This window comes from Chenopodium quinoa, unplaced genomic scaffold, assembly GCF_001683475.1.
Source record: "Chenopodium quinoa cultivar QQ74 unplaced genomic scaffold, ASM168347v1, whole genome shotgun sequence".
Lineage (NCBI taxonomy): Eukaryota > Viridiplantae > Streptophyta > Magnoliopsida > Caryophyllales > Amaranthaceae > Chenopodium > Chenopodium quinoa.
Window position 1 is genome coordinate 190,339 of NW_018745080.1, and position 18,599 is coordinate 208,937.

General features: G+C 35.4%; 2 protein-coding genes across 3 annotated transcripts; one reads left to right on the forward strand and one right to left on the reverse strand.

The window, feature by feature from the left end:
- Positions 1–400: 400 nt before the first annotated feature.
- LOC110709628 (purine efflux pump PbuE-like) lies at positions 401–5,649 on the reverse strand. Its single transcript, XM_021887834.1, has 3 exons — positions 4,819–5,649; positions 1,888–2,630; positions 401–1,274 (listed from the first exon to the last, which is right to left on the reverse strand). Exons 1-3 carry the CDS (start codon positions 5,110–5,112, stop codon positions 794–796), a joined length of 1,518 nt encoding a protein of 505 aa, XP_021743526.1. The 5' UTR covers positions 5,113–5,649; the 3' UTR covers positions 401–793.
- A 1,111-nt stretch (positions 5,650–6,760) lies between these two features.
- LOC110709629 (FH protein interacting protein FIP2-like) lies at positions 6,761–18,556 on the forward strand. Of its 2 annotated transcripts, XM_021887835.1 has the most exons (11): positions 6,772–6,927; positions 7,230–7,339; positions 8,886–9,020; positions 11,067–11,219; positions 12,358–12,441; positions 12,548–12,594; positions 12,785–12,858; positions 14,214–14,272; positions 16,038–16,097; positions 16,266–16,346; positions 17,987–18,556. In XM_021887835.1, the coding sequence occupies exons 1-11, from the start codon at positions 6,888–6,890 to the stop codon at positions 18,038–18,040; spliced, it is 897 nt and encodes a 298-aa protein (XP_021743527.1). In that variant the 5' UTR covers positions 6,772–6,887; the 3' UTR covers positions 18,041–18,556. The 2 variants fall into 2 exon arrangements, with proteins under 2 accessions (XP_021743528.1, XP_021743527.1); XM_021887836.1 differs by lacking the exon at positions 11,067–11,219 and having other exon boundaries at positions 6,761–6,927.
- The last annotated feature ends 43 nt before the right edge of the window (positions 18,557–18,599 follow it).

Genomic DNA, 18,599 nt, shown 5'->3' on the forward strand with positions numbered 1-18,599 from the left:
TAACGCCCCTAAGAACGCCTCCTACTCTTCGCAGGATACCCAAAACAGTCGAGCAGAAAACGTTCATTTCAGTTAGATCACTTAGATAATGCAAACAGTATCTGAGCTGAATTAGCAGGCATGCAGATTGCAGATTATATGGTTTTTCCTCAAAAAAGCAAAGTTGCAAATAACTGTAAACGCCATGATCTTTCCTTACCTTCGTCTATAACTCTATATGCTGTTTCCTGTTTCCATGAATTCTGTTGAACATTTGATACGGTACCTCCAACTTGAAAGTCGGTCTGTCAATACTTGAAATGGAGGTTAGATAACTCAAAAGTACTGATCAATGGTAAAGCATATATACAGCACTACGTAAAAATCTAATGAAAAAATACTACACTCATAGAATTGGACATCATACAATGCTGTTCTGCTGTTCCTGCAGAAGTTTTGACGCAGCAAATATAGGTACATTACAGACTTAGACAAGCGTGACCCATATCCAATCAACCAATCTAAATTAGCAGACACGAATCTGAATTGTTATCGATATTACATGACCTAAATTTACACAAACAGAAAATTATGCAAACAAGGTAACAAATCCTATTCTGTACATTGACAAAAATACAGTTTGTTCTTCACATGTTTTCTTTTTGCGTTACAACTCAAAATATCCTAACCTTTCATGGAAAAATTTTGCAGCTACCATGAGAGTTAGTTGAGAGTAAACTTAAAAAATATCAGACATTTTTGTCACCTAAAGTTACATTACATTATAAAGCATAATCATCCTAGACGACATCAACTATCGATGGTGAAGCAACACTCTAGCATCACCGTCTCCCACTTTGTAATCCATCTCAATGCTTCCATCCTCGAAAAGCAACCCTTCAGATTTTGATATTTCTGCCAAAGTGTATTGCCCTTCAATCAGGTTATCAGCCTCCAGTTGCTGCATCTCAGACTCTACTAAAGCCTGCATTTGGGCACGCTCCTTATCTCTTGGGTATGTGCAATACAAGAATGAATAGATGATGCAGCACAAGGATATTGGAATAGCTATTGCAACATAAAGAGCGCTGGCTAATGATGCAGCATTTGCTCGATCTGTTGCTATTTCTTCTGTGATAGTGGATCCTTTAGAAACGGGCTTGTAACCATAGACATGCTGAGCCAATATGCCGACAACAGGTGGTGCAAAGGATGAAAGTATTGACTCAAATGATCGATCCAATGCATAGATACTTGTTCTTGATTTTTCAGGAACAATTTCTGCAAATATTGGACTGCGCACAGCATTTAAAATCTTGAATAAAAACATTCTCTTTTTAGACAGAGAATGTAACACAGATAAGTCCAAATATTGAAGTCCAAACAAAAATAAACCCACAAAGAAAACAAAACAATCTAATGGTCAACTTGGTTGACAAAGATGCAGGATATCAGGCAACACTAACACACCATAAAAATAAACAAAGATGAACTAGGTTATGAAAGTTGAAACCAACATTCTTGAGGCTACAGTTGATAGACATTCCTGTCAAAAAATTTACCGTTAATCTCACTTTATCACCTTGAAAATGACAGTACCCTATATATAGGCTGTTGAGCCAGCTCTTAAAAATACCTACGAATATTTCTGTAGATTGTTAGTAAAACACTTGGGACCAGCAATCATGGGTTTATCTGTGTATAATTTTCTTTGTTCCAATTCTTTGACAAATTAATTGATGAAAGGTTCACTTATAAGAGAATGTTCTATTGCAATCAACCTTTAATGAAGTTCATGACACAGCAGCATCTTCCATCAAGAGGCTTTTTTACTATATGAACTGCATATTGTGTGGCACGCAAAATAACAAACCATGTTGCATTATAACAACATTCTCCAAGACTTACTTGTTAGTGGCAGGAGCATTCCAGGATATGAAAAACCCTGTGATAAACATGAGAAAGCCATGCGCCACAGCAGTAGAAGGATCATCAGGTAAAACCAACAGAAGCAGACCCGTTAGAGGGATTGCTGACCCAGAGCTTATCTGTGCTAATATTATCCTTCCAGCATTAGGTAAATGCCTAGACAATTTGTCGCCCAGCCAACCACCAAACAGCCCCCCTATTGAACTAGCAATAGTAAATAGCCCAATAAGAATTGCAGTCTCTGTGTGAGAAAAACCAGTGAGTTCCAACCACATGGCTGCAAATGACAAAGCTGACCAAGGGAAAGAACCCATGACACCCTGGGACACGATAATCTGGAAAGATGGAATTTTAATAACCGATTTTGCTTCATCGACTAATTCTTTCACCTGTGAAGAAAATGATCCATTGGCCTTCACTGAAGTATTGTCATCGGAGAAATGTGGATCTTTGGCATATAAACGTACTAAAATTCCCACGATTACACTAATTATTCCAACAAGATGGAATGATATTCTCCAACCTGGAATTCCCATCACTGTTATTGGAGCAATCAAAACTGAACATAGCCCACCCACAACTGAGCCAAGATTGGATGTCAGCTGCAGCCACCCAAATGCTGTTCCTCGATTACTGTCATCTGTTGAGTCAGCTACAAGGGATTGAATAGCAGGAGCAACAATCGCGAGTCCTATCCCATTTAGAGCTCTCGAAACTGCCACCTACGCATAAAATTCATTTGACATATTTCTGAATAGTTAATAATTTAATCTCCTCCAACCTGAAATGCACATTAAATTGCAAATTTACTAGGAGTATGTAGCAGCTGCGCAAAGACTACGATAAGGTCACAATTTATGAGTAAGAACTGTAAATCCACATTCTTCTTGACAACAGATCAGACATTTCATACAAGCATTAGGCGTACACTATGACAGCAATGCTAAGGCTAAAGGCCAACAGCTGTTCTTAAGCAACAGCCAACAATACCGAAACTAGTTGTGAACGGGGTAATGGTGAATGTCAAAGTTGTAAATGCGGCAATTTTATTGAATATCTACTAGGAAATCTATGCGCATGCTTTTCTCTAGCTCCATTGTGTCAATCCTACCGTAGCAAATCTCCTTTCACTCTTTATTATGTACCCAGTAAGATTGCTGCTTTTACTAACCCAATTTTCAATCCACTCCTTCAACATTCCACCAGTCCTCTTCCATTTTTGAGGACAAACATCTCTTGAGTGTTTCATTGCCCTCTACCCATTTCATTTGACAACTGATATATCTCTTTCATTTAGGTTATAGGCCAAAGATCATTGCTTTTTAGTTATTTGGTTGAAATTTTCTACATACCTTCCTAGATTAACAATGAATCTCCTCCACCGAGGAGTAAAGAAGTGAAGTTGTGACTACAAAAAACCTAAAATGTTCCTTTCATTAGCTAACCAATGCTATGCTGACTGTCAAGTCATTTCAGAGAAAATAGCACATGACCCCAGCACCCCATTTCTCATGCATACAAATTCTGAACCCCTAAACTATAACTGGTTGGAATATTGGATTCAACTCCCCCCCCCCCCCTCTCCCCCCTCAACACACACCCACACCCACCAAAGTGAAACTTTGTACAAACAAACAGAGATTACGCATAAACTCCAGCCCCCTTTACTTCCCAACTTCAGAATGAAAGCATGATGCTAGTGCATTAGAGTCTTGATTCTACCGCAGCTTTGGCTCTCATTTAAGAGTATATACTTAATGAAATAACAGGACAGATACGTTCAACAAAACTTGCCATAAAATATTTAGAATATATATCCTGCCTAAAGTTTTCTAGCTAGTTCACAAAATAGTAAGAAATTTATTCACACTTGTATCCACATGGCCCGTTTGATAGGTGGTGGTGGTAATGGTGAAGTAAATTTGTGAACACAGACCATGCTAATCCCACCTCAAATACATCACTTTCTTCATTATCTTTCATTATCTTCCATTACCACTTTAGCAGTGGTATTGTGGGGAAATGGAGATTTATAAACAAAAACACATGTTTGAAGATGAATTTCACTGATATGTTAATCAACACGGAATTTCCTTGTGAGATTACATACAAATTTATTAGCATTTTCGCAATTTATGACTGCTTACAGCTTACCAAATTGGGCTGTCAATGGCATAAAAATAACCATTTGAACAACCCTATCACATAAATAACTATCGAAGCCCCAAACACCATCTCTTATCTTAATATAGTTCTAGCTCTTCCGTAGCAACCTCTATTCTTGTTCCCGATTTAGGGTGACAGTTGTTCAAATGCGCACACACAAAGTCTACTGTATAGTAGCAAGCTATAATACTATATGGAGAACATCAAACACTAACAGCCTAATTCTATTCCACAAATCCAAGACGAATGCATACAACACCATTAGAAAAGAAACCCCAACAAGACTCTCGCTTACAATGGGGTAAGGAATTGATATCCCTATATACCTAATTTACAAACCTAGACTTCTAATAATATGCTACTTCCATACTTAATCTAATAGGCCAGTGATCATTCCAATTTTCCTCTCCACAATAACAACAACAAAATGAAGATCAGTTCATCAAGACATTTAATTTGGTCCATCATAATCCAAAAGACGGAAAATTCCCAATATGTAGTTGATCAATAACTGTTCCATTTTTGTTCCAAAAATGGATTAATCTATACATGCAAGAACAACATCCATTCAACAAAACCAAACATGGGTGTAAAAATTGCAAAATTCACCTAATTCAGTCCCCAATTGCAGTCCAATTCCTCATAACTAGCTCAAACATCTACAATCAACAACTAAAACAAATTAAGCTAAAAATCTACTAAAACAAACAAAATCCAATTAAGATCAAAGATTAGAAATACTACCTGAAAGAAAGTGGAAGAGATGGCAACAAGAAAAGTAGCGGCAGCCCAAAGAAAAGCACCAAGAGCAATAACATGGGCACGGTTATGCCGTGCAGAGAGATAAACAGCAAGTGGGTAACAAGCAGATTGAACAATGGATCTAAGGAGAGTGAGTGACCCTAATTTAGTGGGGTCAGCATGAAGAGCTTCACCAACTTCTTTGTAAACTCCAGGTAAAATTGATTCGTCTGCTTTCTCCATTATTCCTGCTAAATTTACTAGTATTAATGTTAGGCTTTCTGCTTTAATCACCATTGTTATTGTTCTGAGATTTTCACAGATTTCTGGGTTATTGTGTTTGTTTTTTCAGGTGATTTTTAAAAGGGGGAAGGAATGAAATGTGGGAATTTTCTGCCCATTTTTTTTTACATCTGATTTCAAAGTTTAGACTTTTACACCCTTTTTTCTCGGGGAAGATGGGAGGAAAGAAACAAGAGCGGTGAGGGAGATGAGATCACAATGCTGACTGACTCTGCCACTCTGCTGATCTGCTCCCACTATTGTCAATTTGTCAATTGTGGAGAATTTTGAAGTTTCTTTACCATAATTGATCACCGAGCGTGTTTCGATGATAGTCCCTCCATTTTTATATACATTGCTCCATTTAATTTTTTATGCGCGAAGTTTTAGCGGAAATTTGAAAAAGGTAATAAAATATGAACGTAGTGGGGTAGGTGGACGAAAAAAAAAATTATAAAAATCAAAAGTAATTGAGAGAATTGGAGTAAAGAGAATATGAAATTAATAAAATGTGATTTAGGCTGGATCCACTAGTTGAGAAAAATAAATTAAATATTGTAAAACCTTTTCAAATAAGGAAATAGAACAATTATTTAAAAACGGCCGGAAATGAAAAGTTGAGCAAGTATTTCAAAACGGAGGGAGTAGCTTTTTGTGTACTCGGTTTGCCAAGTACGGAGTAATATCGCACAAGTATTGCAAAATTGTCAGAAAATACCTTGCTTTAAAGTCAATTTGTAAATAATACCTTATTTTATTTTATTTTTGTCAACTAATATGTTGAATTAAATTTTGTTTTAAAAATGGTACCTTGATGACGAATTCTAGTCGAAAAGTCAAATTTCCAGCATTTGACTCTCATTTTCTCTCCACCCTTTTTACGCGTGCAATCGTGTGATGCACGTACTTAAAGATTCACGCCCCTAAGGTTTATAAGTCTAATTTGATGAATCTACCATTGCCTCCCCAATTGAAAGCTGAAACTTGTGGGCTTCAACTTATGGAATTTCAACAACAACGAAAGTTTGCATAATTATAGCCTTTAACGGATAAATGAATGAGGAAAGGGAAGAATGAAGGTAGAAATGATTTGAATTTCCTATTTATGCATTGGCTAGCTCTCACATGCTCCATTGTGACCAAAACTGATGGAAAATTGAAAGTCCAAACATCACAAACTTGACTTTTTAGTCGAAATCTGTCATTAAGGTGCCATATTTAAAACAAAATTTAATTCAAAGTATTAGTTGGCCAAAAAAAATAAAGCAAGGTACTAGTTCACAAATTGCCTAAAAACAAGATATTTTCTAACAATCTACACAACGTTCCTAAAACAGAATACGTGTCACATGTCACATTTTTTTTAAGCACTACAAACATAACTAGACTTAAACTTGAGACCAATACGTGTTAAGCTACAACTTACAAGTCTTACCATTTTTTTTTTTGAAACAACAAGTCTTACCATTTTAGTAATTCATTTATTGTGCTTTTCTATCAAACAAATTATATTTAACTTGGATAAGATAATCAGTGCTTACAAATGTTTTTTTCAAGTCATGAAATTCAAGAAGATTATCAAAACATTAAAAAAAAACAGTCAAACATGATTAACAAATTAAACAAGTAAGTACAAACTAGCATCCCGGACAGGCCATTTTGCCGTTAAATGGCGTTCCTTACAAAAAAGTGTGAGAATGTGAAAAAACAGTGCCAAGTCAGTCGTCGGCGTGCGTTTACCATATTCTCTCTCCTACCCACTCTCTCAATCCTCACTACTCCCGTCGATCATGACTCCCGATTCTCCCTCTGTCGTCCGTCTCAACATTGGTATTCTCTCTCGTTCTCTCTCCTATCTCATCTGTTTTTCTCTATATATTTTCATTCCTTCATTAACAAGCAAAGGATTTTGATTTTCAAGAGTATAATTCAACTGTGATTCAGTTCAGTTTTTCTGATTTTCGTTATTCTTCAATCTTTTGATGATTTTTTGGGCAATTTTGAGCCAAATGCAACTTAATTGGGACTGAATTACTGTATAATTATACCATTTTTTGATAGTTTATGCTGAAAATTTAAGTGAGGTTTCTTGATTGTGTTTGAGTATTTGTTGTTGATGATTTGAATTGTAGGAGGGAAGAAATTCTGTACAACAGTTGATACATTGACGCAACGAGAACCTGATTCGATGCTTGCCGCGATGTTTAGTGGTCGCTACACTGTTTGCCAAGATTCTGACAAGGTTACCCTTGTTGCCTTTTTTTTTTAATTGACTATATGTTTATTATTTACATTGTTATCGCGGTGATTTTTGTACTGGTCATGGATTAAGGGTGTAGTTGAGTCTCCGGTATACTGAATAACGCGAATTTGTATGTTAAAGTGGTACATTTTGGCCTAATATAACAGTAGTAGGTTGTGATTTGCATACCCATTAATGGAAAATTAGGTAACATAGGATTATGGATCAATGTTATTTTGTTATCAGTAGTATTTCATTCCATTAAGAGTGTAGATCAGTTGATTGAGAGTAAAAAGTTCTCAGTCAATGATTTCGTTGGGGAACTGTAGAAGTTATGTGATGAATATTGATAAGTGAAGTTCACTCTGATTTTTGTGGGGCTTTGGGGAGGGGCGAGGATCCAAGGATTAGTGGGTTAAATGTCAGAATGAGCAAGTCCAAGTTCTTAACCTAACATTAGGAACAAAATTTTGTTTATTAGTTATAACTAGAGGAACATAGGGCAGGGGGGGGGGGATTTCGGGAGATTCAATGTTTTGAGAAATTTGAGGTTAACAGGATGAATTTTATAGATGGGAATGCATATGCCAAAATTTTGTCTTATGTACTCATATTGATGAAGAAAAGGAAAACGAAGAGAATTTTGTCTTATGTACTCATATTAATGAAGAAAAGGAAATTCAAGGGAATGGAATTTTTAATCGACATGACATATGAACCACATATTAATGAAGAAAAGGAAAACGAAGAGAATTTTGTATGATATATGTTCAAATTTGAGCTTCGATCCTATCATCCTAAATTAACAAGAACTAGTGAATAAATTACCATGATGTCTGTGTTTATGCATTTGTAACATGAAAAGCACATGCAACAGTCTTTTAAAATAAGGATACTGTTACATGAATGTGGTATCTGCATTCCACACCTGTGTCCAATTTTCGAATAATGTCCTTGTGTCCCAATGTTTTAGCTTTAAGGAGTTTAACACTTGGGTATGAACCTTGTTTCCGTGGTTGAGCAATATAGCTTGCTCAAGCAGTTCCGAGTATTCATTTCACATTGTATACAAACCTGTTGAAGGCTAGTTAAACAGGCACACTCACAAGCTCCTGATCCTAAATGAAATCCATTTAAGGTTCAATAATTTCAACCAGCCAGATAATCATTTTTGGTAAAATGTAACTGTGGTCTCGTAAGCTTTGCACAAAAAAGAACACTAGTCAGCTTCAATGCTTGGCATCTCACATAAACTCAGATGTCCATGATCTTACAAAGTCACAAAGTCAGGGTTTAAATTGCAGAGGAACCTCTCTTTTTGTAAAACTAGTTTGTAAGAAGGGATCACAATAGGAATTAAGTAAATTTCCTCCTCGTCAACCAAGCTAGCAAAAGCTATTCACTTATATAGGAAGAAAGAAAAATAGCTCAGTGACTGCCTTAATATCATCTATTGTCATGCAGCATCTAATTTTTCAATCTTCAGGCATATTATTTGCTTTGTTATAACTTCTATAAGTAATAAACTAACAGTAACCTTCTTCAGGGCTATATCTTTGTGGATAGAGATGGTGAACATTTTCGGCATATCTTGAACTGGCTACGGGATGGTATGATTCCCAACTTAAAGGACTCCGATTATGCTGAGCTACTACGAGAGGCCGAATACTATCAACTTCTTGTAAACAATACTCTTTTCACCTTTACATCTTTCAGATCTAATTTCTGTATGATATAATTGATTGTGCTATACTTCTATATGCTTTATGCCAATTTGCACTGCTATTGCCAATGTTATTTTAATCAGTGATTACATCCAACAGTGAGCAGGATGGTGATGAGTGTCTATACAAAAGAAAATGCAGTATAATTGATTGCCTATATCCTAGTCCCCCACCCTCCCGTCCTTGTTGACGATTACTAAAATGTTGAGAAATAAGTTTATAATTGTTGAGTGGAGTCTTCACTGATGTCTGCAATTTGAAATTTATATTGCACTTAAGATCTGAACTTACTTGATGTGACTAGATGAATAATTGGGGACAGAAGCATGCACCTAGTGGAAACTTACTTCATTAGAAGATATACAACTGGATGTTAATGAGATTGATAAGTAAATGAAATTTTAATAACAGAAGAGTGTGTATCAGTGTGATGTTTCTATATAAGCTGTATTCGGGGAAAGGTTCAGTAAGTCTCTGTGTGATTCCTCCCTTTCTCTCACCTGTTCTTAATGTTTGGTGGTGAGCCTTACTCAATTGCCTGGGTCTTGTCTCATACTCATATATGAAATTTATTTGTATTTACTTATTCGTTGCAAATTTTGATGATGATCTCTGTATTAGCGCTTCTCTAGAGGAATATAGTATTTAAGGCAGAGTCGGAAGGAAGACAATTCACTCTTTTGAAGGTTAAAAACTTAAAACAATAGAAGGAAATATTTTATTCATATAATACGTAGCATGGTCCCAAAGGGAATGAATACAGTCCATCTGTCTGATTTAAAGATAATTGAATTTTGTCATTATATCCTTCTGCTAGATGAGGATTTGTACCTTGAAATCTATGTTGCAGTGGGGCTTTTGATTCTAAAAAATCATGAGTGGCTGACTTTTTTTAAAATAAATGAAATTACTTTTGATTGTTATGCTAAAGTATGCATCTTTGTTGTAGGAGGACATGCTATGATATTTTAATCATATGCCAATATAATTTTGGGACTAAGGCTTTGTTGTTGTTGTTGTATATGCCAATTTTACACTTACTGCACATCCTGTTTAAGTTAGTACTATTTGGAATGGGAAAATGCAGCCTGATGTAATTTGCTAATTGGTAAAACCTGGAAAATTTATAACGTATAGATTGCAGTTTTAAATGACAACTTTATATTGCAGTTTCAACTGAAAAATTTAACTATTGCGCATCCTGTTTAAGTCGAATGAATGAGCAAGAAAATGCTACATTATTCCATCAGTGCTGGAGTCTACATAACGTCCAATATATTTCATTCTATTTCCAATTACTCAAAAAAAAAAAAAAAAGTTTACCAACTAAAAAATTATTCTGTGTGGGAACAGGGAGTGCAAAAGAAATGTCCTACATATATATAAATTTTATGGTTCAATAATTGTGGCTAAGTTCCACTGTATTAAGTCTGAAATTAATTGACATCAGTGGCAGGCAAAATTGTTGATTGTTGTTCCTTTTTTTTCCAAGTATTTGAAACTTTTAGGTGAATTTAGAGTTCATTTAATAACTCATGTATATATTTTATAATAACTAGGTATCCTTGTTTTGTTCATGTATATGTTACCATGAAGAGATATCCTCCTTTTGCATCATCTGTTTAATCTTTGAGATTTGTGCATAAAACAATGAGACTCTATTGACAATTTTCTGGGACATATTGTGGCTTACCTTGTTTCTTAATGCTGTTACTTGCTATTAGCGGACAAGAAAAAGGTTTGATGATTGTTCAAAGATTGAATTTTTCCATTGCTATTCATGCCTATTTCTCTTTTCATGCTTAAATTTGATTTTCTAATACTGGAAGGAAGACACTTGAAAGGTCGGAAACACTGCATGTTGTGTGTAGCTTATCGTTACCTGAATTTTTGCATGAACTTAAAATGTTCAGTTACAAGTTACAACTTTTGTTATTTTGAGTCAGTTAGCTGAAAAGGTTGATATTGCATTTACTGAACATGAGAATGGATTTTGTTGTCAGGGACTAATAGAGAGAATAAATACAGCTCTAAGTAAGAAGAGAGATGAGGATGATAATCCTGAACTAACCCGTCGTGATATTATTAAATGCATACAATCAGAGAAAGTTAAATTTCGAGGGGTGAATCTTTCTGGGCTTGATCTCTCTAAACTGGTAATGTGAAATGCTCATACTGTTTCTAAAAATGTAATCTACCTAATTTTCTCTTATTTTTTCTGCTATTCAGGACATTTGACAAATAGGATTTCACTTTCTGACATAATGGAAACTTTAGCGTTAGGTTCTGTTAATACCTCTGGCCCGATATTTTTTTCCCTTTCCTCTTCCATTAGCAAATGTGTGTCACTAGTTCCAGGTATAACGTGGCTGCCATTTACCTAAGGTGACATACCATTATGTAAAATCTTTTCCTTTATTAGTACTAGGATTACCGGATTAGATAAAGGCCTGACATTTCTCTTCCTCCTTTACATTCAGCAACTGTGTTTTTACTTGTTTTAGTTCTACTGGGTTGGTATCAGCCAGTGTCCAGTTCAGCTTGTCCCCCCCCCTCTTTAGTTCTACTGGGTTGGTATCAGCCAGTGTCCAGTTCAGCTTGTTCCCCCCCCTCCCCCCCCCCCCCCCCCACCCCACACAAATTATAGGCTAGTTTTCAATTAAATTGTGTCCTTTTGATGAGAGCCTGTTTTATTTCTATCTGGATGAAAGGTGAACTGGCTAGACAAGGCAATCAAAATCATCCACTGGGTGTTTGGTGTAATTTCTTCCATTATCTATATCTTTCCAAACACTTAGGTGGCATTTAATTGGGGGAGTTAATAAAGGTAGTTCAAACCTCTTTACCCCTTAGTGAGTGTTTGATTAGGCCTTTTCATAATCTTAGAGAGAGAGAGAGAGGGGCTGGGTGTTTCATTAATCAATAAAACCAAATAACTGTAAAGATTTTTAACCTTCAATCCCCTAACCAAACACATAAAGGGATTTTTTTTTTTTTTTTTTGGGGTGAGGGAGAGGGGGGGGGGGGTTGGCAAGTTAGTTTCGTTTCCTTTTCTTTTTGAATGGCCCCTGAATTCAGATTAGGTGATTTTGAGTGAAGGTAGAGTTGCACTTGAAAGTTTTTCTCAAAATTACCACTTTTTTTGGACCTGTGATTATATCGAGAACAAATTTCTTGCTATCTTTAGCACTATTTCTGTTCAGTTTTTGTTCCAATTTATCTACTATATATATATGTACTGTCGTATGAATGTTTTTATGTATGTCTGATACCCTGTAATTATGTTGTGTTCAGGATCTTTCAGATGTGGATTTTAGCCATGCTTCTCTTAAGGGTGTATTCTTCTCTCGTGCAAACCTTCAATGTGCAAAATTTCGGGTGTGTTAAGTTTAAGTGTATTAACGGTTTACTTGTTGCAGTACATATTATCAGATGCAACCCTAAGAGTTTCTATATAGTGTGATTTCTTCATTTATTTTTGCAGGATGTGGATGCTGAAGGTTCTATCTTTCATAACGCAACATTGCGCGAGTAAGTAACTTGAAGAAACTTTGAAATTATTTAATAAATATCTCATGGTTGAGTTGTCAATTCTGTATGTTACATAAAACATTTTTGTCTTTGCCACAGCTACTGTGGTTTCTTAAGTCTCTTTTAGATGGTTTACTTTGTATATTTTATAATTTCTGGGGTGCTGATGGGTTTGTCTTACCTCTTGAAGATGTGAATTTACTGGGGCAAATCTTCGCGGAGCTTTACTGGCAGGTGCCAACCTGCAGAGTGCAAACCTGCAAGGCAATCCTTCTTATCAATCTGAATAATGTTTTGAATTTGTTTTCCCATTATATGTTACTATGAAGAATACTGTGCTTTTTGTTCAAACTCCAATGCACATTGTGCACAACATAATCTTGTTACTTAAAGTATGTGATTTTCTATTCTGCAAGTGAATGATTTTACTGTATTGTGATTTTGCTTTCCTTCTTTTTCTCTATGTTGCTATCCAATCAATCCTACTCCCCTAAATACTTCCTTCACATGAGAACCTTCCACCAGCATCAGCTCTAGCTCTGTTGCTTCTTTGTCGCCACTAATGCTGTTTTTTTTTTCTGAGAGTTGGTTGATGAGAATCTGAGGCCATTTTTTTTCCATTCAGCACCTGAATTTTGGACTGTACTTGAAATTCCTAATTATATAGAATCCTGAGGTATCCAAGTAGTTTCAATACATTTTATTTTATTTAAATTATTACTTAATCTTATGGTTCATCTGACATAAGAAAAATTTGGTCCACTGTGTTTGACATAAGCTCTATAGAAGGCACACCGCACTCACCTATTATTGATCTTCATTGGCTGTTTTTTTTAATACTTCTCTTTTTTTTTTTTTTTTTTTTTTTTTTGGTTGGGGTGGGGTGGGGGGGGCACTCTATGGATTATTTTTAATGGTTTTTAGCTTACAGAGAAATTGCTAAGGTCTCCCTTGAGTTTTAAAATCCAATTATGTTCGTTCATTTTTCCATCACTGGTTCTCTTTTTCACTGATAGAATTGCTTGAATGTTCATGATTTGACTAATGGTGCTTTGATTCAGGGGATCTTAACTAATGTATAGTAACCCTTAGATGTTAGGGGGTAATAATAGTTTTTATGATTTGTTGTTTTGTAGTGTTACTATGAGAGATTAATGAAAGGAGATTTGGATATAGCCTATAATATCTATGTAGTGTATTATGGTGTTCTGCTGAACTTAATATCATTTCACATACAGTTATACACTTTGAAGAACTAAACGCTTTGCTTTAATTTTCCATCTACAAGTTACAATGCAATATAATTATGTAACACCAAATTCAAAACTCTAAACCAAATGTAGTACCTAGTGATACTATACTTATATATTATGACCCTAATGAATGTTGCTATATTCTCTAATTAACCTGGAATCACGAACCAAAACATGCAAATTGGGACCTGGTACATTGGTACACTATCAGATTAGTTTAACAAAATTAGATAGTGAATCGTGTTCTCATGCCTGTAGAGCATACCAAAGCATGATTGCTTAAAAATGTATGAACTTGTCTTTTTACCGTGGATATAATTTTAGGATATGCATTTCGAATTTACCAAACCTTTTCATTACTTGCAGATGCCTGTTTGATTGACTGTAGTTTCTGTGGAGCAGATCTGCGTTCTGCTCACTTGCAGGTTTGCTTCTTATCATTAAATCTTAATTCTTGTACACTTCCAAGTATCTTGTAATGGATTCAGATTGCTACTAATTTGCTAAGTCAAAATAACTGGAAAAATGAATATTGAGAATCGATTCTTCACTTACAAAGATTAAAGCTTCTTAAACTAGCAACATTATGCTGCAAATCTCTTAGGTAGTGATCGGTAGCTTTAGGCTACCATCCTCCAATAGTGACGGAAGGTCACCGGAGAGTATTTGTAGGTAGTGATTCTTCATTTAATTATGTGTTTGCTCTTGAGCATTTCCCGGAGAGTATTTGATGTATGGCAAGATCAAAGCTCTATTATCTTTTTGCTTGAGCTTGGTGGTTTTGCCTCTTTATGTAATCCTTCATTTTCTGGTGTAATGATCTTATTCCTAAAAATCAAAGCTTATGATGTGATTTTTCCATGATATACTGATAATGCCCTTTTGCATTTCTTACTATCGCTCTTTCCAGTAGTTGTACATCCATATAAGGAGATCACTGGCTCATGAGCTCGTATCATTTTGTTAAGCACTTAAGCATTTTCCACTGATTGTTAGATGAGTCCTTAGAACTTCTGGATATTTAGTGCCTGCTAGTTAGTCCTTCAGCTACTTTTACCATCCTCTTTCCTACTAGATTGTAGAATCACTTTTGGAGAACACGTTATTCAAACTGTAGAAGAGTATGAAATTGAATAATATAATCCGAATGGGAACTGCTTGTCTGTATGAATTACATAATACTAATGGTTTAACAATTGCCAAATGTTCAGGGTCTAAAGTTAATCATTTTAGTATAAAATATAAATTATGAAAAATACATACATACATATATAATGAGTACTACAAACCAATTTGGGCTGTTGGATCTGAATTATCAGACAATCGAGATGAGAAGTTGAGAGCTGATAGGATAATCAAGATGCTATACTAGTCTTTGTTGGAAAATGCATCCGAATCAAATAAACATCTGTATCATTTACTTTTACAGGTTTCTATTTTTTACAAATTTTAAATCAAATAAACTACTTCGGCTCAGAGCAACAATTTAAAGAAATTTGTTGTCAATTTTCCTGTTTGATTTTGATCATTATTAATGTGTATTTTCTCATTAAAAGTTAAATTATGGTTTAGAGATTTCCATTAGGATGTGTGGTTCTGATGGTTTGTCTGTGGACTACGATGAATGTACTGGGTAAGGGGAAGTTTAGTTGTGAAGTGTGAATTTGACCTATTATAGATCACAATTTGGGTATTAAACTGTTTTATTGAAGTTGAGATTTGCATGTGAACGGTGGAAATCTTACTGTTAAACCGTGGATTCCTAAAAGTTTGGACCAGAGGTTATTTTTATAATCTTATTCACTATTTAATAAGGGTAGTGTGACTTGATCTGCGGAGTTTGACTAGTTCGTATTAGTTAAGACTTAGGACATATTGACAAACTAGTTCATTCAACAGCTTAATTTGCCTAACACTTTTAGTGCACCAGATTAGATTAACCATTACTAGCTTCTAGCTAGCCCTTGCTAACTTCAGCTGATGTAATTTCAAATAGAGACTTAAGTTGAATTATCATATTGTATGATTGAAATTTTATATACTTTGCCCGAAATGAAGCTGTCTGCTTGCATTTTGTAATTGCTTGATTTACCTGCATGTTAAAGTTTTTTTTAAATTTCTGTATGTGAGCTGAGCTTGATTTAAGATGCAAGTTATGACGATGTTTAATTGACTACCTTTACTTGCCAGAGTGCAGATCTTACCAATACCAACTTAGAAGGAGCTAATTTGGAAGGGGCCAACTTGAAGGTAAGCTTTTAGTTGATTTTAGCTTCTCTGCTGTGCATCAAAACAGTCTATGTCAAAAAAACCTTGAAATTTGGAGCAATAAATGACATGATAAAGTCACACTAATCAGAGATGACAGATGAGACTGCAACAAAGCAGGCATAATAAATGACTTGCAATGTTTTTCAGGGGGCAGAGTTGACCAATGCTAATCTAAAAGGAGCAAATCTTCAGCGAGCTTATTTACGACTTGTTGATCTTCGGGAAACCGTAAGTGATGCATATTTTTCACTACAACTTTCAATATCCACTACTTTTCCACTTCAAGATGACCTTTTTTGGGGGAAAAGGGGGGTGGGTGGTGTTTTTTGTGGAACCAATGAAAAAACTAGCAAAAAATAAAACCTTAATTAAATAAATAAATAAACTTAAAATGAAATCAAGGTTTTTAATATTGTATCCCACATAAAGTATGGTCAAGATTGAATAATCACAAAGATTGAAGCTCGCAAAGATGCAAGTAGGAGAGAAAATTTTCATAAATTGATGATAGGCAAAAATTGTTCTCACAACATATTTCTTTCCATTTTATAGAGTGGGTTACACTTTTTAGTTCACCCTTAGTAACTACTAACAAGAGCCCTTAGATTACAAGTGAACAGTCAGGATTAACTAGTTAAAGTATAAAAGAAAGGCCGAAAAATTACCCTGTAGACTCACCCCGGACTGGGGAATCCAGGCAGGTTGAAGTATTTGCCAAACCTGGACTACTGAAACTGCAGATCCTTGAGCTGTCGGGTAAAAATCCCTGAGCGGTGAATTCTAAGGAATGCTCTTTGAGAAAATTCCCCTTGGATAGCTTTTTGACATAGAGTATTTCTCCGGCTGGAGCACTCATTAAGAAATTCCCCGTGGCCTCGCTTTTTGACATAGAGTATTTCTCCGGCTGGAGCACTCATTAAGAAATTCCCCGTGGCCTCGCTTTTTGACATGAAGAATCCTCTAACTTTTTCTTATGTAAAGCATTAAAGATAGAACAATTAAGGCTTGGGATGGTCAAACTTGTGGGTTGATCTCCCAAACATCCTCCACTAAAGCCTAGGAAACCACCGTGGTGCACACCACCATGATATGTGGCGTTTCTGTGATTTCCACATCTATCAATTCTAATGCTCCCGCATCTGTAAGTTCACCCAAATATTGCTTTTACAAACATCTGCCTCTACTGCACAATTTTGTTCTTTGAAAAATTTTAACTTACAAAAGTGTCCAGTATGAAGCATATGCTTAATTTTTGAATTCAATAGAATATCAATGAACATGTACGAACCAAAAAAAGTGTGCAAACCAAAGTTTGGGCGTTAGCAACTTTATGACCTGTCCATGCTCGTTTCTTGGTAGAGTGTTATCTAGTTTTCCTTTCAACATAATTGAGAATACTGTATGTGCATAACCTTGTAAATTTAGTATTTTATCACTTCCAGTTTAGCTTGGTTGTGTCTTTTCTATCACTACTATTAGTAGAATTGTATTTACAAGTCAACATTAACAAACTCCAGTCTGGCTTAAGAGAAAGCAAAAGTTGCTTTGTGTATACAAATTAGGAACAATGGTGTTTCCGTATTTATATCTATCATCACATATTTAAGACCAAAGGGTATGTTGCATCACCGAGGAGTGTTTGATAGGCATCTTGTATTTTTAATCAGTTATTAAAGCTACGGCCTGTTTTTGGTCAACAGTTCTTGTCAAATTTATCCTGGCTAAATTTCAAATATTTCTTTTGAGTACAGTATAATGTCTGGATTGAATATCTATTTTGTAAGTATATAAAATAGGGTGTCATGGTTTCTCACATTGATACAAGAAATCATTCAAAATCAAGTAATATTTTCTTTTTTTCACATCAGGATTTGGATGGTGCAAAGCTTGATGGTGCAAATTTGCTTGGAGCTATTCGATGACACAGGCATTCTGCACATATTGTGTGCACCTTTATCACTTACTAGTTACTACTTTTCAAGCCCAGAAATCTACATCGAATTCGGATGGTTTCAAGTCAAGTTTCAGATGTATCGAAGATGTCTAATGTCTGTTGATTGTGCTCAATATCCCCATTGCCCATATGGTTGCTGATGGACCTTGGACTGATGAATCTTGCCCATTTGTATAGCAAAGGATTCTCAACATGCTTAATGTGTGATCTTGTCCATTAATTATTATTCTTCCCTCAACGATTATAGCAAAGAACTCTGTATAACCCTTAGCTACTAAGACTGGCTTTATTCTCGCGTATAGTCCTGTCATTGCTTTGATTTTGGTAGTGGCCACTGGTTACCTGCACTGGCCCTTTCTGTGTACAAATTGATAGTACCCAATTTGTATTTAAACTTTTGTAGGTCCTAGTGTAATACTCTAGTTTTCACTGTGATACACCAATACATACCAATATTACGACGATCACAGAATGTTTCTTTCAATCGTATGGGTGTTAATTTTTTTAAAATATACTTCTATATAATT